Here is a 24,804-nt window from a genome sequence, read left to right as displayed (position 1 = left end):
CTGGGATGGATCATCAGTAAACAACCAGCAAGCAGCAAATGTGGCCACCTTCTTGGAGTGTTGTAATTCTGTTTCCCTGTGAGGCCCTGCTTCCTACAGCCCTCTCCCACACTTCTAAGCCTGGAGACTTTGTCTTAGGTTAAAAAACAAAAACAAAAAAACCCTTACACCTTGTGTTTCCTTCTTAGCTTATGAGGGGGGCCAGTCCCTGAGCCCCTGATTTCCTGGTGATAAGCCTGATGGAAGGATGACTTCCTTTATGGCAGCAGCAGTCTTGACTTGGATTTTTTTTTTTTTTCCCCAAGGAAGCAGTGTCCAGTCTACAGGGAATTTCTACCCCACCACACATTGGCTAAAACAAGCTTGAGTGCAGCTCAGAATTACCCGGGGTGGGCGGGGCAGGGAGGAGGGCTTTTTAAGCCAGAGACTGTTGAACTCCAATCCCAGAATTCCTGATTTAATAGGTCTGGGCTATGGACCTCAAATTTTGCATTTTTAACAAGTTCCTAGGTGATGCGAATGCTGCTTCCCCTTGCTTCATTTGCACAGGTGCCTGCATTTTTTTTCCTAAGGAAGACTTGATAATTTCCAGCAGAACCAGTGGCACTGGATATTTATCATAAGATACAGTATTTACTTAGGCCAAATAAACATTGTTATAAACTCTGTAAAAACAGAAGATGCTGGCATCCTGACTTCCCTGCAAGGTTCTCTGAAACCTGCTCTCTCTTGGATCTGTATCTTTGACTCATATTTAGACCCAAAGCACCTCAAGCAAACCCACTGTCAGAACTGAGCAGTGCACTGTTCTCTCCTGTCACCCACCCTCTGCCCCACTCTCCCCAAGCTCTGTTTACACCAGACATCACTTAAAAATTTTTTTTAAATTGATTACAGAAAGGAAGGGAGAGGGAGAGATAGAAACATCAATGATGAGAGAGAATCATTGATTGGCTGCCTCCCGCACGTTCCCTACTGGGGATCAAGCCTGCAACCTAGGCATGTGCCCTTGACTGGAATTGAACCTGGGACCCTTCAGTCCACAGGTCGACACTCTATCCACAGAGCCAAACCATCCAGGGCCAGATGCCACATTTTATATTAAAACATTAACAGTAGTCACCAAGTATATGCATAATCCATGGGCCCAGACAATAGTGTGGTGAAGGCTTAGGGCAGGTGGTGGGGATGGGCTAGGACAGTGGTCGACAAACTGTAGCTCATTAGTCAACAGAGCGGCAAACCGCGGCTCGCGAGCCGCAGTTTGCCGACCACTGGGCTAGAAGAAGTCAATGGGGGAAAAAAGGGGGCATATGTAATACTTTCAACAATGAAGATTTTAAAGAGAGAGAGAGGAAAAAAAAACACAGTAGTCATCAAGGCATCATACTATTAATATAAATCCATTTAAAAAGTAATTACCTAATGATAGGTCCTAATATTAAATAACTAATTTTATATGCATTGAAAAAATGTTAACAGTGGAGCCAGTCAAAAGTCGCAGAAAACTTTTAACACAGTTGCAAGACCAACACACCAGTGACTTTGGAGGAATGAAACTTGTGTCCTTGACTCACCAAAGGCCTTTGGCTTGAGCACTCTCTGTGCAGCTGTAATTAGAACCCAAGGGGTTGGTTTGGATTTTTAAACAGAATTGTCATTGACAATAAGAGTTCCTATGCAGGCCCTAGCTGGTTTGGCTCAGTGGGTACAGCGTTGGCCTGCAGACAGAAGGGTCTCAGGTTCGATTCCGGTCAAGGGCACATGCCTGGGTTGTGGGCTCCGTCCCCAGTGGAAGGCGTGCAGGAGGTGGCCCATCAATGGTTCTCTCTCATCATTGATGTTTCTATCTCTCTCCTTTCCTCTCTGAAATCAATAAAAATATATATTTTTAAAAAAGTTCCTGTGTAGGAAGAAAACTCCCTATCACCCTTTTATTGGGACTTGGAGAGAAGGATGAATTCTCTCCCGTGAATTCCATATTTCATTGGTGCTAAAATTCACATTGTTTTGTACTGTAACATCGCTGAAGTCCACTCACATCTTACAATGAAAGGCATTTTATAATCGTGGCTGGCCAGATGGAAGTTGAGATGTGCTGTCACTGCCTGAACATGCACAAACTTAGTGGTAATTCCTGGTGGGATGACTTGGCAACTGTAATCTCCATGTTTCTGTCAGCAAATCATATAAGAACCGTCTGGAAAAGAAACATGCTACCTGTTGTCTAAAACCTTCCATTGACACCTTCAAGTAAGATCAAGAATGTGCCAGCATCAAAACGTGTACACTAGGGGTCAGTGTCTTGAGAGCTAACAGTGAAGTACTCTTCAGACATCTGCATCAGCAGCACCTGGTAATTAAGGACACCACTGGCCGAGTCGAAAATGATTCAGAAGAATAAAGATTCTGACTGTGAAGGAATGAGAGCAATTCCTTCATGAATTTATTTTGCTTATATTTATTTACCTTTTATGTTTGCACAAGATGATATATGATAACAATGAATGTCTATAACTACAAGCTCACATTCAATAAATATTTTAATGATTCTAAATGGTAAAAAAATAATTACAAATAGTTTAATTGGGAGTATCTTTTTAACAGAATCTCTCAACCTTTTTGATCCAGAGGACTCCATTTATTTATTGAGGACCATAAAGAACTCTTGTTTATGTGGTACTATCTATCAAAATTTTTGATATTAGAAATTTAAAGAGACTTTGAATACCATAGAATGCACAAGCACACATTCCATTCGCAGTCAGAGAGACGACACACAGTCTCTGTGAAAACTCCAATCAATGTACACAGGTGAGAGAATGAGAGCAAAAAGGGGCAGATAATGTCACAGTGTTAATAGGAAAAAAGTTTTGACCTTGTGATGCCTGCAAGGGGGGACATCATTTGGGAAGCCACTGGCATATAAAATAATGGTGTATTTTACACCATTAGAGTTAATGAATATGGTATATGTCCACCTAAAATATTAGGAGGAGTGAAATCTTGGAGAACTATTGTTGGACAGTTGGTGTAGCACTCTGAGACATTGGGTATCCTATAGGTCTGGGGACTTCTGACTTAGGAGAAGGTACCAGTCAGTGTACCTAGTGGAACTGGCTGTTGAGGAGGAGGACTAGAAAGAAGTTGGGGCAAAGATGAAAGGAGTGTGTTTGGTACCTAGGGGAAAGAGCTGGATTTCCTGGAGACTAGGAGGGGAGTTCCTGCCAGTGATGGAGATTTGGGGAGACATGCAAATGGCTGTAGAAGATGGACACTTGGTACACAGGGCATTGGAACACCAGCCAGGTTCCCACTGTACAGGCAGCTGCTGGTATTCAGGGCCCGTCCATGCAGGCTTGCGCAAGGAGATCCTGAGGAAAGCCACCAAGGATTGCAGACCAGGGCCTCTTCTGCCACTTCCCTGACCCGAAATCCTAAAACTGCCCAAGGAAGGAGGACCAGGAGAGAGAAGAGAAGACAAGACAAGACAAGACAAGACAAGAGAAGAGAAGAGAAGAGAAGAGAAGAGAAGAGAAGAGAAGAGAAGAGAAGAGAAGAGAGGTTGAGATTGGCTTTCTCCAGGAATTGCTGAGACCAGATTAGCTTTTTTTTTTTTTTTTTTAATATATTTTATTGATTTTTTACAGAGAGGAAGGGAGAAGGATAGAGAGTCAGAAACATCGATGAGAGAGAAACATCGATCACCTGCCTTCTGCACACTCCCCACTGGGTATGTGCCTGCAACCAAGGTACATGCCCTTGGTCGGAATCGAACCTGGGACCCTTGAGTCCGCAGGCCGAGGCTCTATCCACTGAGCCAAACCGGTTAGGGCCAGATTAGCTTTTATTTAGAAACTATAGAATAAGTTACAGCTGCAAAGCAAAGTCCTTATGAGCAGGCCTGAGATCATCCTGACTTTGATTTCTAGCTCTGCCACTTTCTATCTGGAAAGGCATTGCCATAGGATACCCGCTGGGAGCACCAAATGAGTGATACATGGAAGCTCTTCAAACAGCGCCTGGCACATAGTGTCATCGTGTCTTGTACCTTGGATGTCCTGGAGATGTCATACCTGTCCCACTACATCCTTGGAGGGTTGGGATGACTGAAGTTTGACCCCCAGGTCTAATGGAAGACTAGATTAAAGCCTAACCCCGAGTCCAGGGGACCGAGGGCAGGAACATATTCGAAATTGCATTAGTGCTCCATCCGGGAGTGGGCGGCAGAGGCCGCCTGGGAGGGTCCTGCAGGCTGCCCCTCCAGCCCTCAGGTCCTCCAGTCCCAGCCTACCGGACCCAGCCAGTCCTTACCTGCTTCGGAAGGACCCTGGGCCTTTCTCAGGTGTGAGCGCGGGTGCCCACGCGCTGAGCAGGGAAATCGGTACAAACTTCCCAAGACTCGGTAGGGGTCGGGATACTCCTCTCCTGAGTTCTCCTCAAACTTAACTTTCGCCAGGGCGGGCCTGGCGCTCTTTGCACAATTGGGGTTGCGGGTGGGGTGGAGTCTGAGCCTGGAGATGGGCTTGGGCAGGACCGCCGAGGCCTTTGACACCTGCGGGGAGTAAGAACGCCTGGAAGCTTTGAAGGCCGGGCTCCGCCTCCCTACACCCCCTCCCACGCACAGCCCGCCCCCGGAGTGGGCGTGGCCGGCTCGCTGCCCGCGGGCGCCCACACGGGGCGGGGGCGGGGCCGGGGCCGGGGCCGGGGCGGGGTCTGCGAGCGAGGTAAGTCCCACAGGCGGAGCGGAGCGCGGGGAGGCCGGCCCGGGGGCGCCACATCCGGCGGCTGCCCGGTGTGCATAAAACCGCCGCTGTCGCCGCCGCCGCCACTGTCGGCGTTTGCAGCCGCTCTGGCTTCCTCTCGGCTGCGGGAGCGGCTGCTCCAATGCTCCGGGGCGGCCATGAGCACCCCGCACTGGTGGGATCAGCTGCGGGCTGGCAGTTCGGAGGTGGACTGGTGCGAGGACAACTACACCATCGTGCCTGCCATCGCCGAGTTCTACAACACGGTGCGGGGCGCGGGAGCGGGGGCGCCGGGGGCTCGCGGGAGGGGCTGTCTCCGGCGCCGCGGCGCCTGGAACCTGGACGTGGCTCCGCGTGTATCTGGGGCATTCTCTCTCCAGGGCCAGGGTCCACCTCCGCCCCCTCCCCGCCCGCTCCTTCCAGGTCTCCATCTGTCCCTCTCTCCTGTCCCTACCGCGTCGGCTGGGCTCGGCTTCCTCCTCGTGCCGTTTCTGATGACTCTGTTGTGTCGTGTGGTCCCCATCCGTCCAGGAGCCAGTGCTCCGTGTCAGCCCATCTCCGAATAGGCCGGTTGCGGGCGGGGAACCTGCCGGGACAGCTCCCGTCCGCCTCTGGGATCTCGGTGGCGTGACGCACTTGGGTCGCATTGTGCGTTTTTGCTCTGAACACCTGCTCTAGGAGTCCCAGGAAAGGGGCGGCACTCCGGCAGGTCTCAGGAGCGGGGCCCACGCCAATCATGCTCACTTGCCCCAACCCGCGTATACATCAATAGTAGATCGAGTTACTTTGGGCCGGAATCAAGTTAATTACTACTAGTTCTTATTTCCTTGCCTTACTTAGTACCCCGTCCAATGCCAGCTCCAATTCAACTCCCCCAGGCCTGTGCACTCTCTAGTTATGAAGTCCGGGGAGAGAAAGGGAAACTTGGCAGTGATTGTGTACATGATTTCTGGACTTGCCTAGGTCTCTAGATACGGCAACTTCCCCACTGCAGAATCCTGTGTGCTTTTAGTCTTTGTGGGAGGAAAAGCTTTGCAACTGGGAGGGAAAGACTTCTTTTCGCTGTGCCCATGGCTCAGGATTCTGGTACCAAATGTAAGACTTCGCGTGGTCATTTGAGTGGTTTATCTTTTCATTGCTCCAAGAGGGGAAACAGGAACTCCTGGTTTAAGGTTCATTGAGAAGTTGAGGTTGTTCTTTAGAATTTTCACCTTAGATTTGCTGGAGAGAACGTTGGCATCAGCCAGGTGCTTATTGCCTGAAGGGATCTCTGCTGAGCTGGTCCCTGCCCTCCTAGTCAACTGTTGATCTTTAGCTGCAGACTGAGCTCTTGAGAAGGGAGCTGTCATGCTCTCATTTCTGGCGAGTCAGGGCCTCAATTCAGAAGTCTGCACCCTGGGTCCTCTTATTGCTGAAACCCACGGCTGCGGCTGCCCTCTCTACAAACACTCCTGCTTCTTTTATATGCCCAGGTTAGTTCCTCAAGAACACCTCGTCTTCTGCTCTTCGTAGATACAGGTAGTGGAGGAGGCCACACCTCACCTATCTTACAACCTTTTTCAGCGCATACTATCAGTGTAGGTGGGCGCCCACACCTCTGTGGAGCAGGGCTGGGTACTTTCAACAGCGGTGACTCAGGTTCTCCATTTGAAAGTAGAGAATACTACTAGGGATTTCACCAGTTAAAGAATTGACAGCTTGGGGACAGCTTCTCATACTCCCTGCAAAATTATTATCGGTAGACTCTGAGGCCAGCAGAAAGTCAGGCCTGGTTATTTGGCCAAAAAGTGTGTAGCTGCACTGAGCCTGCCTTGAAAAGCCCGAGTGCTGGATAAAGGGGAGGATTTGTTTGGTCTTCACTTTTAATTTGGTTCTATTGGAGCAGTTATGTGGTGAGTGCCAAAATCTTTTTTAGAAATCAACTGTTGCCCTGACCGGTTTGGCTCAGTGGATAGAGCATCCGCCTGCGGACTCAAGGGTCCCAGGTTCGATTCCGGTCAAGGGCATGTATATTGGTTTCAGGCACATCCGCAGTAGGGGGTGTGCAGGAAGTAGCTGATTGATGTTTCTCTCTCATAGATGTTTCTGACTCTCTCCCTCTCTGTAAAAAAAAAAGAAAAAAAATCAACTGTTGATCTTTAGCTGCAGCATGGTGGCTGATTAGCCCAGCTGGTCTGCCTGACAAACCTTATTCTTTGAAATACTTATAACCCACAAAATTTGTTTCAGCAGTGCCCAGAGCCTAAGGTCTCAGAGAAGTGGTTGGTCACCAAACTTTGTTGGTCCAAAGAGTTTATTAAAAACCATAGCTTCTCTGTTCCCGTGCCCTGGTTATCAGCGGTGCTTATACGTCACTGGACAAACCTCTTACTTCTGTGCTGAGGAAGGCAGTGAGCCTTTACTTGGAGATTAACATCTGATTAAATCCTCATAGTAAGGCAGCAGGTGTAGTTATCAGTTAACCAGAAAATAATAATTATTACTAATTTGGAGAAGAAGTTTAAGGAATTGAAGATGTAAAGTCAGAAGCCTGGGAGAGGGATCCAGAAGCTTCTTAACAAGTCTTTGGGGTAGCACATCACTACTACAACTTCAATTACTGCTGGTTTCCATTGTTTGCTGTGTTGCTGAAGCTCTGCGGGACCACCCTAGGAAGTGGGTGCTGTTTTCTATGCCCATTTTATAAGGGAGGAAACTGGGGCCTAGATAGAGTATGCAACGGGCTGAGGTCAAGAAAATGGCAGAGCCCGGCTGGTGTGGCTCAGTGGTTGAGTTGTTGACCTATGAACCAGGAGGTCATGGTTCGATTCCTGGTCAAGGCACATGCCTGGGATGTGGGCTCGATTCCCACTGGGGGGCAGGCAGGAGGCAGCTGATCAATGATTTTCTCTCATCATTGATGTTTCTCTCTCCCTTCCTCTCTGAAATCAATAAAAATATACTTTTAAAAAATGGCAGAACTAGAGTTAGAATTTGGTCCATCTGACTCTTCTAAGGTACAACTTGTGAAGATACAAGTGCCATTGCAGCACCTTAGATTTATTTATGTGGCATAATACATCTATTTATTATTCAGTTGTTCTTTAACTTAAACTCCTGCCTTGGGACCATTTGATCTATAGGCCAGTCATGATGCTTGATACGAAAAGAAAAGTTTGTTTCAAGTAGTTTATTGTTTTGGTTGTTGTTTATTATAACAATAATACATGATTATGGTAAAAAATTCAGAGTATTCGTGTTATAAAATGAAAAATACCCTTTCTTCTGTATATTTGTTGTTGTTGTTAATCCTCACCCGAGGATATTTTTTCCATTGATATTTATTTATTTATTTATTTATTTATTTATTATTATTTTTTAAAATATATTTTATTGATATTTTACAGAGAGGAAGGGAGAGGGATAGAGAGCTAGAAACATCGATGAGAGAGAAACATCGATCAGCTGCCTCCTGCACACCTCCCACTGGGGATGTGCCCGCAACCAAGGTACATGCCCTTGACCGGAATCAAACCCAGGACCCTTCAGTCTGCAGGCCGACGCTCTATCCACTGAGCCAAACCGGTTTCGGCTCCATTGATTTTTAGACAGAGTGGAAGGGAGGGAGGAAGGGTCAGAGAGAAAGAGAGACACATTGATTGGTTGCCTCCCACACATGCCCTAACCAGGGCCAGGGATTGAACCTGCAACCCAGGTACTTGCCCTTGACCAGGAATCGAACCTGTGACCCTTTGGTGCACGGGCTGATGCTCTAACCACTGTGAAACACTGGCCAGAGCTCTTCTGTATCTTTTCAGACTTTTTCTAGGCATATAAAAAGCATTTGTAGCCCTAGCTGGTTTGGCTCAGTGTATAGAGCATCGGCCTGTGGACTCAAGGGTCCTGGGTTCGATTCCCGTCAAGGGCACATGCCCTGGTTGTGGGCTCGGTCCCCAGTAGGGGGTGTGCAGGAGGCAACCAATCAATGATTCCTTCTCATCATTGATGTTTCTATCTCTTCCTCTCCCTTCCTCTCTGAAATCAATAAAAATACATTTTAAAAAGCACTTGTATTATTTGTGTGAGTCTGTGAAATATGAATGTATATTGCATACACAACCCAATCTAAGTTTTTTTCAACCCAATTGAGGTACTACTACATAAACTCTTCTGCACCTTGGATTTTTCACTTAATATGTCTTGGAGATAGTCCTATATTGGCTCTTATTTTTCTTTTTACAATGTCTACACAGTATTTCATTTAATGGATTAGCCATAATTTATTTAACCAGTTAATTCCTTATTGATGAACTTTTAAGGCAGTTTCTGTTTGTTTTATTGGTTTCTGAACAGTGATGCACTGACTATCCTCATACATGCATCTGGATATATTTTTGCAAGGGCTAATCCTAGGTCGGGAATTGCTGTGTCAAAGGGAATATTCACTTTAAAGGCAGGTAATTATTGCTAATCTTTTTTTATTTTCAATTACAGTTGACATACATTATTATATTAGTTTGAGGTGTACACACCCCAGTGATTAGCCATTTATAACTTACTAAGTGATCATCCTGATAAATCTAATCTGATACCATACATTAGAATATTACTAGAACATTATTAAATATTAGATATTGCCTATGCTGTATTTTACATCCCCATGACTATTCTGTAACAACCCATTTGAACTTCTTAATCTCTTCACCTTTTTTCACCCACCCCTCCAACCCTCAACCCCCCTCCCGTCTTGCCCCAAATCTTATCCTTTTCTTCAGCCAAACACAAATATCTTCTCTAAGAACACAGCCTTTTGCCTGAGCACATTTTGTACTATTCTATATACAAGTTTTATTTAATTCAGTTTCTTTTAAAAAATGTATTTTTATTGATTTCAGAAAGGGAGGGAAAGGGAGAGAGATATAGAAACATCAATGATGAGAGAGAATCATTGATTAGCTGCCTCCTGCACGTCCCCCACTGGGGATCAAGCCTGCAAACCCAGCATGTGCCCTGACTGGGAATTGAACCGTGACCTCCTGGTTCATAGGTCAACACTCAACCTTTGAGTCGCACCAGCCAGGTGAATTCAGTGTTTTGTTTTTTTTGGGGGTTTTTTTTTTTTAATGTTTTAGGTTTTAAGGCCCCAGTCACACTGAAGAGGAAGACACCAGACCTAGCTGCTTTGGAGAAGTGGGGAGGGTATCTTTTAACCACTGGACTTAGCCTTTGGGGACTCTGTTGCTGGGCAGTGACTCAGGGGGACAGAAGGAAATCAACTGGTGCTGAAAAAAGTCTTGAAGCAAAACATATGCATAAAATCAACCCATGATCTGTTACCTCCCCAGGAAAGTTATAGTCCTCTTTATATGCCAAAAGCCCACATCCCATTATCTGCAGGGCATAATTATCCATCCATCCATCCATCCATCCATTTACTAGGCAACTACTGTGTGCCTTCACAGAGACCAGACCCACAGTCATCTGGGTGGTGAAGGCCATAATAAAAGTGTGTGTAAGTCACCCAGGTGTTAGAGCTCTGCATGGGGTTGGTGTACTGTGGAGGATAGAGGAGGGGGGGGGGATTTTGCAAGAAGACTTCCGTGTAGAGTGACCAACTTGTCCTGGTTTGCCAAGGACAAAATTGGACCTTCTTGATTTTAAAAGTGAAAGTTCCATGTCCTGAAAACCCTTCTTAGTCCCAGGCAAACCAGGAGAGTTGGTTATCTCAGAGGCTGGAGGTGAGCAATGGGATGGATGGTTAGGAATGTGCATACAATGAAGACACACAGGGAATTTTCTTATTCAGGGTATTGACCCTTATCTGCTTATGAACTTGTTGAGAAAAACTCAGAGCCTCTTGCTTTGTCAGTATTTACCCTCTGCTGGGGAAGTGCCCATTCACATGTATCAGGATGAGATTGCAGTGTGTTCATGAGCTTACTTTGGTGCAAATGTTATGTAGGAATTCATAGAATGAGGAATTTTCTAAGGAAATAATACATTTAAAAATTTTTGCTTTCCTTTCAATTAAAACAGTCTGTTCTGCAGGCATTAAATAATCCAAGTCTCCAAAGGATAATACAACAATAGGCTTTAAAAAATACCTCTTGTCTGAACTATTCTTCAACTTTAGTGACCCCATACGATTTTGAGAGGAAGTTTCACTTCTCAGTAGATATGGAGCCATTGAATCTGTCTTTTAACCACGACTCATTTGCTTTCCCGTATTTCTTTGGGAGTTCCTTCCTCTTTTTGTCTTGGGGAGCGTCTCCTTCTAATCTGATCTTTTCCTTTTCATAGACTGACTTGTTTAAAAGGCCTGGTGGAGGCCAGCAGATGTTGATAGATGGGCTGTGCAGAAGTTAATAATGTGATTTCATATTATTTGGGTGTATCTGTTAAAATGGTGCTTCTAAACTGAACTCTCTAATATGTGCATGAAAAAAAAAGTTTTGAAGTATCATAATTTTACTGTAGGTATAATAAACGACTCATGCTTTCATGAGTAATGTGTAAATACATTTAAAAGTGATTCGTATGTACCTTGTTAGTGGTAACATAAATTGACAGAGCCATTTGGGGGCAGCTTGGCAGCAGTTAGCAGCACTTGGCTGATGCAAGGGAGACTGAGAGGACTTGAGGTAATAAAGATATATTGGGGATAAAAAACAAATGTGTTATATTTTCCAACATTGTAGGTGGGGCTGTAAATTGGTGTCCTTCCACTGGGGAATGGCTAAAAAAAAACACAGAAAACCAAAAAACTCCTGCCAACTGCAGCACTTTTTGCAAGTGAGGAGAAATCTATATGAACTAAGATGAAAAGATCTATAAAGCATGTTGTTAAATGAGAAGAGAAAGTTGCAGCCCTGGATGATGTGGCTCAGTTGGTTGAGCTGTTGTTTTAAGCACCAAAAGGTCACCAGTTTGATCCCCATCAGAGTAGACCACCTAGAAGAAGGTATCCCATTCTCCAGAAAGATGAAGCCCGCTAGGGATTTCAGCCTGGGATTTTAACCAAAGGCAGCAGTCCTGCTCCCATCCCGTCCCCCAGGAAGGATCTTAACTGTCTTTCCTTGTATTATTTCTCTCCCACTCTATCTTTCTCCTTTTGCTGAAAATGGTGTCACTCCTATCTCTCTTGTTCACAAATGGTGATGGAGGCCTATGTTGGCCACTGATGGTGCCAATCCTTATCTGTACTATGCCTCAAATTCTGGGGTTTGCTGATGCATTTTGTATAGTTGTGCACCAATGTGACTTTGTAAGTCTGGAAAAAGCCTTCTACCTTTCCTGGCCCCTTCAGTTCAGTTCAGGCACTCACCCTCATAGTTTGTGGGGTTTTTGGTTTTTTTAAAAATTATTTCTTTTATTGATTTCAGAGAGGAAGGGAGAGGGAGAGAGAAATAGAAACATCAATGATGAGAGAGAATCGTTGATTGGCTGCCTCCTGCACGACCCCCACTGGGGATTGAGCCCGCAACCGGGCATGTGCCCTTGGCTGGAATCGAACCTGGGACCCTTCAGTCCGCAGGCCGACGCTCTATCCACTGAGCCAAACCGAGTAGGGCATAGTTTGTGTTTTAAAAGCCCCCATGCCCTTGGCTTTTCAGACTTCATCTGCCCCATTCCATCCCTGAAAGTACTCTCCTTTAGTCTTTTTGCGTGTACCCCTCCCACCCCATTCCCATTGGGGTTGCTCATTTAGACTTAGCTGTTGTCTTCACCTTCTGCACACTTCTTCTGTATACATAGTCCTATATGAGGAGCCCCTCACTCCACAGTTAGAGATGAAATTTAAAAAGCTGAATATTCCTACCACTTCATACCTTCGAGGCTGGCCTTCATAAGGCAAAACAACCCCCAGAAAATAAGTGTTGGTAAGGATATGGAAACATTAGAACCCTTGTACATTGCTTGTAGGAATGTTAGATGGTTTAGCCACTGTTGAAAAGAGTTTGGTGGTTTCTCAGTAAGTTAAATGTAAAATTACCTTATTGTCACTGGAAAGGGGCCAGGCTGAGATAGGTCTGCCCCTGCACAGTTACTCTGTCCAGTACGGTGCTCCCTGGCCACATGTGGCTACTGAGCACGTGAAGTATGGTTGGTCCTAAAGGAGATGTGTGGTCAGTGTGGAATTCACACTGGGCTTCACAGCCTGGATCTGAACAGAGAATGGAAAATACCTTATTAATGATACTTAAATAGTGATTACATGTTGGAATAATAATATTTTAATATTACATTAGATAAAATATGTTTTTTAGAAAGCCAAATGCTGCCCAGATGGTATAGCTCAGCAGTTGAGCATAGACCCAGGAACAAGAGGTCACTGGTGTGATTCCTGGTCAGGGGTTGTGGGCTCGGTCCCCAGTAGGGGGCATGCAGGAGGCAGCCGATCAGTGATTATCTCTCATTGATGTTTCTTGCTCTCCCTCTTCCTTCCTCTCTGGAATCAATAAAAAAATATATATATTTTTAAAAAAGCCAAATGCCTTCTGGAGAGATAACAGAGAGGCTTAAATGCACACTGAAGTCTGAAAGATAAAATGGTACATCATTTTTTTGCCCAGTCGGCATGGCTCAGTGGTTGAACCAGGAGGTCACAGTTCAGTTCCCGGTCAGGGCACATGCCTGGGTTTCACACGCAGTCCCCATAGGGGGGTGTGCAGAAGGCAGCTGATCAATAATTCTCTCTCATCATTTATGTTTCTCTCTCTCCCTCTCCCTTCCACTCTGAAATCAATAAAAATATATTTAAAAAATAAATAGATTGCCCTAACCGGTTTGGCTCAGTGGATAGAGCATCTGCCTGCGGACTGAAAGGTCCCAGGTTCGATTCCGGTCAAGGGCATGTACCTTGGTTGCGGGCACATCCCCAGTAGGGGGTGTGCAGGAGGCAGCTGATCGATGTTTCTCTCTCATCGATGTTTCTAACTCTCTTTCCCCTCCTCTCTGTAAAAAATCAATAAAATATATTTAAAAAATGAAAATAAAAAATAAATAGATAAAATGGTATCATTTTAAAGCTGGGAAAGAACCTACAAATTTGATCTTCACCTGAAAGTAGGTTTTAGCGTGAGAAAGCGACAAAGGGGGGTGGGCAGGGGAATCTAGGAAGAATCCTGCCTTCTGTGGGCCTAGGCGAAAAGGCTGGCCTTGCTGGCAGAACGTTACTGGGGGCTCCAACTTGTCTAGTCCTCCTGACCCTTATTAAACTTTATTTTTACCATTATTTAGTACAGATCTTATGGTAAAAAAAAATGTATGTGCAAGTAAATTACAATGCTTCTTAGTTCGTCTGAGCGGGAAAAGAACAAGTCCCAGATTCTTTGAATTCAGGGGGAGCCTTGAGCAGCTTTCAGATGGCAGTGTTGTTATTGCTGCTGCTCTGACCAAAGCGGCGGGAAGGAGTCCGCCACATGCTTATTCAAGAAGTTTTACGTTTTCCTGGTTGTGGATCTGCAGGAAGAAAAGTGTAAGTGCTTAGGCAAGAAGCATGGCCACATTGATCTCAGTTTGCAAAGGACATGCTTGGAACAAGTTGCTTTGTTGTTGTTTTTCCCCTTTTACTTAATATTTATCTTTTCATTTTACATTTCCCCCCAGATCAGCAACGTCTTGTTTTTCATTTTACCTCCCATCTGCATGTGCTTGTTCCGCCAGTATGCAACGTGCTTCAACAGTGGCATCTACTTAATATGGACTCTTTTAGTTGTAGTGGGTAAGTGGACCCGTTTGGGAGCATGGGCTGAAAGGGAGGAAATGGAATTCCAACACTTCCTGTCTCCTGTGAACATTGTGTTTTATAAACCAAAGTCACTCTGACGTCTTAGCGCACTTTTATGTTGCTTGCTTGAGGCCAAAAGCACTCTTTTGAATATGGGCTTGATAACAAGATTGGCTGTAATTATCACTTAATTGTATTTGAGAGTTCATTTATGTCACTGCTATTGGTGTTATGCCAATGCAATTTCTGAGAACTTCTGAAGAAAGTCATGTGGAACAATTGAACTCTGATGAGACTGTGGTTTCTGATGGACTAAAGGTAAAAAAAAAAAAAAAAAATTCTAGTTGTTTGGTCCTTCATTGTTCTGGGAAATACTTGGGTAATTTCCATTTCCTTCCACAGGCAGATTGGGAACTCTTAGCAGGGAGAGAATGTTGACTTCTTTTTATTGCCTGTTCCCAGGAAAACTAGTGGATGAAGAGACCGTGCTCAACCGTGGAATCATTAAAGTTCTGAAGTGCTGATATTTAGGCCCTCCTTGAAATCCTCTTTCTAGACTTGAAGTCAGCATGCCTAGGTGGTGTCAGTTTCTTCCTTCGGTTTCTTTATTCAAAGGGAGCGAGCGATCTGGTGATTGCAACAGTGGTTGGTGAAAGGGCTCTCCTTAAGCAGTGTATTGAATTTGTGAGTCTTTTCTTCTTCGGTGACACTTTTTATTGTTTGTAATTGATTCTAGGAATTGGATCCGTCTACTTCCATGCAACTCTGAGTTTCCTGGGTCAGATGCTTGATGAACTTGCAATCCTTTGGGTTCTGATGTGTGCTCTGGCCATGTGGTTCCCTAGAAGGTATCTGCCAAAGATCTTCCGGAATGACAGGTAAGCTTGTGCTAGACACCTGCTAGGTGCAATACCCAATATAATGTAATATATCAAGAAAAATAGCACATGATGAAGCCCAGCCTAGTGATGAGCTCATCATACACCTGTTTAATACCCCCTGATTTAGAGTCTGACAGTATAAATGAACTGACAGATAATAGAGAGGATTCTATATGCTTGGAGAAGAATTTCTAGGGGACTCTTCCCCCTCCCTACGTGGGAGTCAGTTCTGTGGGTCTCTTCCCTCTCCCCACGTGGGAGTCTGTACTTGTTCTTCAATAAATATCCACCTTTGCTATAAAAAAATAATAATTTCTATAACATTAGGGACAGAAAGTCAAATGTCTCCCTTATTTGATGTGAGAAAAAGTGGAAAGATTGTTAGTGGGGGAGAAATTTCTGAATGGCAGTTCAAAGACCCTTGATTTCCTGTTAGAATATTTCCTTTAGTCCAACCTCCTCCACCATTTTATAAATTTACAGTAGAACCCACTAAGGAATTGGTTCTTGGAGCCATAATTACTGTAGTTGTCCAAGTACAGTGTTTTTGCTTCTGATGAGACACACACACACACACACACACACACACACACACATCCCTCCAAAGTGGAAACCCAGAATTTCAGGAAAGGATGCATTTTAATATCCATTGTGTTATGCTTATATGCTTGAGTATTCATCCAGTAAATACTTTTTGAACACTTACTATTTACTATACATTTTTCTAGGCTTCTAGGCACTGGGATGTAGCAGTAAATTAAACGACAGAACCTCTGCCCTAAATGAGCTTACACTGAGGTTGGGGAGATTGTGAATCAACAAACAAACACATAAATACTATTAGGGAGAGACAAGTCTATGATGGAAAAGAAGCTGTTAAGGGGTCGTAGTAACTTCGAGTTTGGTCAGGGATGCCTTCCTGAGGAGCAGTATAAGGGTGTTAATATCTGAAGGAACAGAAGAGAGTCACCCTCATAAAGATAAATGTTCCCAGAACATATTACCCACATGTTTGTCAAGGTATCTATGGATAAATAGTCTAAAAGATAGGGATTAAGTTAAGCAAGCTGGTACAGACACAGGAGCTATGCAGCTATTAACTGTTTTGTATGCACTGAGATGGAGGCGTGTCCATGAAATATAATGGCTGCAAAAACACATCGTAGAACTGTGTGTGCAATATTCTAATTTTAGAATGAATGAAATAGCCTCTTGTTGAGCATATGTCTTTGTACGTGCACAAAAATGCCTGGGAGGATGAGGACAGCCACCACCACTCTTAGGAATTGGGGAGGGGAGAGAGCTTTCATTTTTACCTTTTTTAAAATATATATATTTTTATTGATTTCAGAGAAGAAGGGAGAGAGAGATAGAAACATCAATGATGAGACAGAATCACTGATTGGCTGCCTCCTGTGCGCCCCTCACTGGGGATCGAGCCCACAACCCAGGCATGTGCCCTTGACTGGAATTGAACCTAGGACCCTCCAGTCTGCAGGCCGATACTCTCTCCACTGAGCCAAACTGGCTAGGGCTACTTTTTACCTTTAATCTGCACTGTTTTCCTTTTTACAAAGAGCACGTGTTAATTTTTAATATGAAAATGTATTATTTTTTTTAAGTATTTTTATTTTTAAATATATTTTATTGATTTTTTACAGAGAGGAAGGGAGAGGGATAGAGAGTTAGAAACATCGATGAGCTGCCTCCTACACACCCCCTACTGGGCATGTGCCTGCAACCAAGGTACATGCCCTTGACCGGAATCAAACCTGGGACCCTTCAGTCTGCAGGCTGACACTCTATCCACTGAGCCAAACTGGTTAGGGCTGAAAATGTATTTTTTAAAAATATATATATTTTATTGCTTTTTTTACAGAGAGGAAGGGAGAGGGATAGAGAGTTAGAAACATTGATGAGAGAGAAACATCGATCAGCTGCCTCCTGCACACCTCCTACTGGGGATGTGCCCGCAACCAAGGTACATGCCCTTGACTGGAATCGAACCTGGGACCTTTCAGTCCACAAGCCGACGCTCTATCCACTGAGCCGAACCGGTTAGGGCTGAAAATGTATTTTTAAATGAGGCAGGGAGAAAACACAATATAAATGGATTAGCTGTAGAATCTTCATCCTGGGTAGCAGGAATTGAATTAAATAGTGTTATCTCTGAGTATAATCAAGTAGAAAGAGGTCTCCTCAAGAAGGTTACTTATCAAAAAGTGAGAGAGAGAGGGAGGTGAGGAAGGAGGGAGGGCGAGAAGGAGAGAGGGAGCGGGAGGGTGAGGGAGAGGAAGAGAGACAGAGAAAGAGAGAGAGAGACCAGCTGTTTACCAGTCGAAGTGAAAAGGAGGTACTCCCCATCTTAGATGAAATAATGAAATCCGGTCTCCATGTGGCTGAGGCCTTGTCCTCAGTAGAGGAAATGCACATTCAACCACACAGGTTGGTTTAGCTGCCTCTGGTTTCTAGTCTTGCCCTGTCTCCTTGTTCAGTTTCACGACAATGACTGAGGGTGGTCAGAAAGCCTGGGGAGCGGGAGGGGTGAAGGGAGGGACGGAGGCAGTGGCACCAGGCAGGGTCATGAGGTGAGTTTGCAGGCGGACTTTCTGACTCTGCCTGATACGCACACCATTTCCTCTTGGCTTTTCCTGTTGTCTCCGAAGGTGCCCACCAGCCCCTCCATCCTTTCCTGAGCCTGGCGGGTGTCAGGTTGAGAGCTACGGTACTGTTTTGCTCTTGGATCTCATCTTTCAAGTCCTGGGATCTGAGCGAGAAGTGGAAGACATGGGAACAGGGTTTTGTTTATTTGTTTGTGGCACTCTGGAGGCCCGAGTTGAAATTCCAAGTGACATGTTTTAATCTACTCATAAGAGAGAACCTTTTTCTTTTCTCGTTCCTTGAAGGTGTGAGATAATGTTGTTATGAGCAGGAGATGAGAAAATGGGGCAATGGCTGTAGTAATTCACGCTTACCACCTTTAATAATGAAAACATAGCATGAGGCAGGGAAGTCTGTGACCCTTGGGACTTTTCCATCACCAGTGCCATTTCTCTGCGGAAGCTGTGCCCCCCTCTCCTCAGTTTGAGCAGTCCTTTGGCGCACTGACCACCATGTATTTATATATCCCTGGCTTTGGAGAATACCTGGGTTTGAATCCTAGCCTCCCGGTTTATAAACTGTATATACTCTAATTTTCTGTTTCCTCATCTATAGAATTAGGTAGTTCTAGGGTTTTTGCGAGATGACTGCAGCACTTCGTAGGTACTAAGAACAGGTGAGCGCTCAGTCAGAGTTAGCTCTCGTGACTGCCCATGGCACGGAGAGATTGCTGAGATTGCTGCTGGCATCTCTGAGATATGCATACAAATGGAAGGAGAGAATGGGCATTGAGGATTTTAATGAGCAAAGAAAGAAAAGGTGCCTGTTACAGGAAGTTGCTCACTCTAAGTAAGGATGTCGATTCCACTTGTCTGTCTTCAATTTCTAGTGATGGGGAGAGCGAGGAGAGCAAACCCCTCCGTGGGGCTTCAGGGCCCCTGACAGGTGGCAGCTCTACAGGAAGTGGCAGGCCAGACCAAAGACTTCAGGTCAATATCAGGATTTCTGAAGACTAGGGATTGCGTGGTTTAGCTGCCTGAATGTACCAGATAGTTAGCATTGATCTCTCCTTTTTGTTTGTTTGTTTGTGATCTAGACTTTGCTGGACTGTTTTTAAAAACCTATTCAGAGTAGTTCCTGTGTGAGATTCCTGGAGAGAGCATAGAGGATAAGTGACTGGGTCAGACAGATAGGGATTTGAATAACGATCTACCTTTTTTTTTTAAAGCTCTGATACCTCATTTTGCTCATCTGTAAAGTGGAGATAATAGCAGTATTATCTCTTGGGATTAGAAATGTATGATAAAATCTTACAAAGCGTATTAAGGACTCACTCAGTGCTAGCAGTAATTATGAATGACTAATAGGGATAAGTGTTTGAAGATAAGGATGACTAGAACAGCAGGCATTATTTAAATAGGAATAATTGGTGGGTTTAAAAAAAGAAGGGAGTTCTTCTTGCCTAAAATTTTTTTTGAATTGTCAGGACACACACTCCACTATAGATGGTTATTAATAATTTTTAGACATTTTTGTTTTGAGAAAAAAAAAGAACAAAGAAGTATTATAGCTAATTATATCCATTTCTAAAATAATTTTTCCTGCTATGATTTTGAAGAGTTTGCCTCTACAAAGTCTAGGGATAGACTTCACTTTAGTATAATGCAGTTCATTCTTTGATTCCTGAATAGCAAGGGTGCAGGCTGGGGTCTGCTTGTCCTGCTCTCACGCTGACTAGATGACTTGGGGTCACCATCTCTGACTCTCTGGGCCTTATCAGTTCCTCACTTATAAAATGACAGGGTGGGCCTTCCAAGACCAAATGCTGTAGTCCTGTGACTATCAGGGGCTTGTCCTAAATAGGTTGTTTGAACCCTACAGGGTAGTTTAAAGCAGTGGATCTTAACCAGGGACATTCCTGCCACTTAAGGGGCATCTGGCAAGTTTATAGTGGTCACAATGATGGGATGTTTTCTCATCCATAAATGGCATTTTACTTCAGAGGAGTAAAAGGGCCATTACAAATATTTGATTTTAAAAATGGGCAGAGGGTCTGACAGAGTGAAAACTACTGCTTGGTAGCTAATGATAATAGTAATAGCTTTGTTATAATCATAATATGATGATATGGTGCCAGGTGGCTAGATTTTGGTTTGGGGAGCACAAGAAGAAGGGGTGCTAAGAGTTCCCTGACCTTGTGTTCAGTTGGAACCCACAACGGGCTGGACAGTTGACAGTAGGACCAGCACTGACAGTAGTCATCATTGCTCAGAAAAAGCCTGTGGGGCCCCTGGCTCCTGGATATTGCTAGCTCTCTTGTACCGAGGGCCTCCGGTCCCTCTGGGTCGGCTGGGCTGCCATGTGATTTCTGTTGCCTTCTGCTGGTTGCAGCATCATGCTTTCACAGGACATCCTGGCTAAGCGGCCTTCCCAAAGCACATTCCTCCACGCCCACCGGACTGACGTGGGAGGTGTCTGCCCTCGTTCAGAAAGCATGTTGTGTCAAGCTTGCTGCCTTTGAACTCTGGCAGTACTATCTAGAGTCTTTGGTGATTGCAACACCAGCTCAGTCAGATTTTCCCTGGGAGTGTGCTGTTATTAACAACAATAATATTTTAAAGAGCATTTATTCTCAAGCGATGGCAGTGATTGTGGATTTTATGAGCAGACACCATGTACCAGGCACTGTATGAAGTGCTGCAATGCTTGCAGAAACACCCTTAGACAGGTGTCTTCACTTGCCTATGGGAAACGGGAAGCTTGGGGAGAGTCCCGTGATTTGCCAGAGATCCCACAGCCACTGAGTGAGGAGGCAGAATGTGAGCACACACGGGTCACACTGGAATACCCGTGCTGAGAACCCCTGTGGCTCTCTCGAACCTGTGTCTGAATCCTAAACCACTGGATACAGGGAGGTGATACCACGTGGAATTTTTAACTATGTGTTTCCCCAGTCTAAAAAGGCCCAAAGCCGTGGCGTGTGTCACAACACCTCAACCCAGGGAGAGAGTTGTTGTGGGTCCCCAAGGGTTATGTACGTGTTGGGGATGGGAGAGCAGGCAGCCTTTTACCCAGTAGCTGAAGGATGCCAGCCAAAGTCAGGAGAAAAACATGATTCTCCCAGGGATTTGCTGCCTGGATCCTTTCCCAGACATATTTTCTTCTTCTGGTCGAAGTTCAGGGCTACAATTCCTGTTCATTCCGCTCAGAAAGTTGGCAGCTTGATCAATGATTTCCTGTGCCTTGAAGATAAATGGTTTTCCTCTAAGAGATAAATTTGTATTTTTAAGGTTTCAGTGAACTTTGATTTTTTATGATGGAATTTCATTTAAATTAGTTTCCTAACTGTGACCTGTTCCAGGGCTCTTGGCCAAAATAAACTGTGCTCATACCAGAAACTTCAGGAATATCACGAGCTCTTAAATTTCAGTCATAGATGAGGCCTTAGAGACAATCTAGTTCAGACTTTTCATTTTCTCGATAAGGAAGTGGAGTCCCGAGGAGAGAGGAAGGAGCGTGGTCAGGATCACGTCGCCGATTCTGGCTCTTTCTACTGAAAGCACCTCCACTCAAGAGTGAAAGGAGGCTATCAGTTATTTTTCTAAGTTTTGTCGTGTCAAAAACTTGTCAACACAAAATGCCAATGCATCCTAGACTGTGGATTGTCAGTAAATATAGACACTATTACAATGTTTTAAAGACTTCTACTTTTGTGTGCTAGACACAGGAGGTTTTTTCTTTTTGCGCGTGCGCACACACACACACACACATAATTGATATTTAGAGAGAGGAGAGGAGAGTGAAACATTGATTGGCTGCCCCCTGCACACCCGCTTACTGGGGATTGAGCCCGACACCTGGGCATGTGCCCTGACTGGGAAATGAACTGACAACTTTTCTGTGCATGGGACGACACCTAACCAACTGAGCCACACTGGCCAGAGTGACGTTTTTCTTTTAAACCAGGAAGCTTACAGAACGGGGGTTGATAAACTCTGTTCTGTGGGCCAAATTGGTCCACTGCCTGTCCTTGCAAATCAAGTTCTATTGGTGCACAGCCCTGCCCGTTCACTCCCTTACTATCCACAGTGGCAGAATGAAGTAATTGTGTGACCCGCAAAACCTAAAATATTCACTTTCTGACCCTTTCCAGAAACGTTTACCAAATCCTGCTGTAAAACATGTGAAAAGAATAAGAAAACAAGTATCTATATCTCACCCTTAGGGACTGAAGTTGATTCTAATTTTGCCGTTCTCGTGGCTAAGTACTTAGAACATTTCTGATTATCCCCTAAGGATAAATTCCTACAAGTGGAATTATTGAGCCAGTGAGTGTGAATGGTTTTTAGGCTCTGGGTACTTGGTGCACAATTTCTTCTCAGCTTCCACTCCCACCAGCAGTGCCTACACTTTGACAAACAAGACCTCCTTAGCTAATGGATTGGGTTTGCTTTCACCGATTCAGGGGCAGGTTCAAGGCGGTGGTCTGCGTCCTGTCTGCAGTTACAACATGCCTGGCATTTGTCAAGCCCGCCATCAACAACATCTCTCTGATGACGCTGGGGATTCCCTGCACTGCGCTGCTCATCGCAGAGCTGAAGAGGTGGGTGTCGTCCGCCCTGCCCTTCGCTGTCCCTGTGATAGGGACACACCAGCTCCTGTTCCTTTACTCCCCCGAGTGTGGAGGAGGAGTTGGACTTTTCGTTAGTTCCTGACTGTTGTTTGAAAGCAGGTTCAATCCCATTTTCTGAAAGAGGGAGCAGCTGTTTTGTGGGTGCAGTAGATCCTAGGGGTCCAAAGCTAGCTTAGCAGAAACATCTCAAGGACCTACTGTGCCCCTAGACCGAGGGGCCTAGAGTGTGTGAACTCTATAGAAAGGAGAATAAATTTGTTCATATGACAAGAATAAGGAGAAGAGTCCTAAAGAGGCAGTTGCAGTCACACACAGAAGGAAAAAATAAATGAATTTCTGTGTACAAGGTAACTGACTTCTGGTGTAATACTGTCGACGGCTACTTTCTCTGAGACCTAGTTTCTTATTTACAAGCTACCAGGAAAGCCTTTTGTACTTGGGTAAGCATTTTCCTTTGGGAAGCTGTATACTCAGAGTTCAGGTTGATATGGGGAAACATTTTAGCTTAGCTCTTTTGTGTACACGACTGTCTTCTTCTAGCCCCCATGCTCTTAAAATGCTTCTGCTTTGTGTGCCCACTTTTAGAAATGCATGATTCTCTCATTGCTGAGGACATGGGTGTCTTGGCGGAAGTCTTCTATCTGACCCCCTTGGTGAAAGTCGCTCTGTGGAATGTGTCAGTCAGCTCTCTCTCAGTCTTTGTTTTGAGAGGAGACATGTACATTTCTATCCTTTGCTCCACCTCTGGGGGTTATGTTGATTGTCAGCAATACCAGGCAGGGTCAAAGGTGGCTGAAGAGGTAGGTAAGCCTGCCAGCTGGCCATGAAGGGATGTTGTCGGTCTTGTCTCATTGGCTTCTTTGAGGAGCCTTCAAGGACCAGGGAATTAAGATACCTATTTCAGAACACTAACAGATCTTTATTTAAAAAAAATATATATATATATATTTTTTATTGATTTCCGAGAGGAAAGGAGAGGGAGAGAGAGATAGAAACATCAATGATGAGAGAGAATCATTGATAGGCTGACTCTTGCACGCCCCCCACTGGGGATCGAGCCCGCAACACGAGCATGTGCCCTTGACCAGAATCAAACCCGGGACCTCTCTGTCCACGGCCGATGCTCTATCCACTGAGCCAAATCAGCTAGGGCCACTAACAGATCTTGAAACTCTTTGAAAAACACACAGTTAAATAGCTGATAAAGACATCCGAAATGGATTTGTAATAGTCACTTTTTCTCTGTCTCATTAGCCTCAATTCTAGAGCTTGTTTCTAGTCTTTTCATATTTTCATTGTCCTTTCTGAGCTTTCCCTCAGACCAGGAGGAAATAACATTTATTATGACTTGGGGTCATGATCTGACATTTGCTGAAATTTGGGTGGTGGTGTCACATTACCAAGTGACTCAGCTACATCTAAAATATTGTAAAATAGACTATTTTTTTCTGATCGTAGGAGTGAGTTGATTGTTAAGGAAAACTTTGAGAATGCAACAGAGGGTCAAGAAGAGAAGCAACAGTAGACTTCTGCTCAGATTTTTCTATTCTAAACTTGGGTCCTGCTTTTGCACTTAACCTCACATTGGCATTTTGATTCAAGCCCTGAAAAGTGGGACTATACCCAGTGGAGGTCAGGTTTGGATAAGCCCCAAGCGTAAATAAGCCCGGTGTGCGGCATCTGGCAGTGTCTGTCCCTTCGCCAACAGAGGAAGGGACAGTGCGGGCTGCCCTGGACCCTGACTCTGCAGTGCTTCCCTCCCAGCATCCCAGGTGCCAGCCCCGCCCGCCCCAGGGGACTCGCCCATGTGACATTCCACCTCTTTCTTGCCACTCAGCACACAAACTGTATCTCCAACTCTCTGTGCTGGGGTGTTCCGTAAGCCAAACTTTCTGGCATCAATTAAACTGAGTGTATAGATGCTCTAGTACCAGACCAATTGCCTATATATTTGTTGGTATTTGCTTCTGTCAGTTTTCATTTTACCTTTAAAAACGGCAAGGCTAGAAGCCTGTTTATTTTGCCTTTTAGAGTGCAAAATAAATTGTCTCTATAGTTGACTTGAGCTTCTGAAATGGAATGACTTCCTTTCCTGAGAGGGCTGGAGAAGAACAGGTTTCGGTTGGGGAAAAGGTTAGGAGTTCATTATGGACATGTTAAATGTGGATCTATCTGAGACATCGGTGGACATGTCTAGAAGGCAGCTGGGTTTGGAGTCTGGAGTCAGGGAGGGGC

At 44.8% G+C, this 24,804-nt stretch overlaps 2 protein-coding genes across 7 annotated transcripts in view; one reads left to right on the top strand and one right to left on the bottom strand.

Moving 5' to 3' along the window:
• The window catches only part of RPS6 (ribosomal protein S6), a 28,651-nt gene extending 23,258 nt beyond the window's left edge, over positions 1-5,393 (bottom strand). Inside the window, exons 1-2 of one of the 2 annotated variants that reach the window (XM_080669164.1) lie at positions 5,200-5,358; positions 4,315-4,555 (exon numbers count right to left, since the gene is read on the bottom strand). The gene's annotated coding sequence lies outside the window, so the exon portion shown is untranslated. Of the gene's footprint in view, positions 1-4,314; positions 4,556-5,199 lie in introns of both variants that reach the window. The other variant, XM_080669165.1, reaches the window with a different exon arrangement.
• The window catches only part of ACER2 (alkaline ceramidase 2), a 32,261-nt gene continuing 12,193 nt past the window's right edge, over positions 4,737-24,804 (top strand). For all 5 annotated transcript variants that reach the window (XM_080669161.1, XM_080669160.1, XM_080669162.1 and 2 more), the window contains exons 1-4: positions 4,737-5,011; positions 14,334-14,448; positions 15,191-15,332; positions 22,402-22,539. In XM_080669161.1, the coding sequence (XP_080525287.1) occupies positions 4,904-5,011; positions 14,334-14,448; positions 15,191-15,332; positions 22,402-22,539 (503 nt within the window). In that variant the 5' untranslated portion in view covers positions 4,737-4,903. The remainder of the gene's footprint in view (positions 5,012-14,333; positions 14,449-15,190; positions 15,333-22,401; positions 22,540-24,804) is intronic.

The sequence above is a fragment of the Plecotus auritus genome (assembly GCF_963455305.1).
Source record: "Plecotus auritus genome assembly, chromosome: 5".
Taxonomy (NCBI): domain Eukaryota; kingdom Metazoa; phylum Chordata; class Mammalia; order Chiroptera; family Vespertilionidae; genus Plecotus; species Plecotus auritus.
Note: the sequence above shows the minus strand (reverse complement) of the source record. Positions and strands in the feature narration are given on the sequence as shown.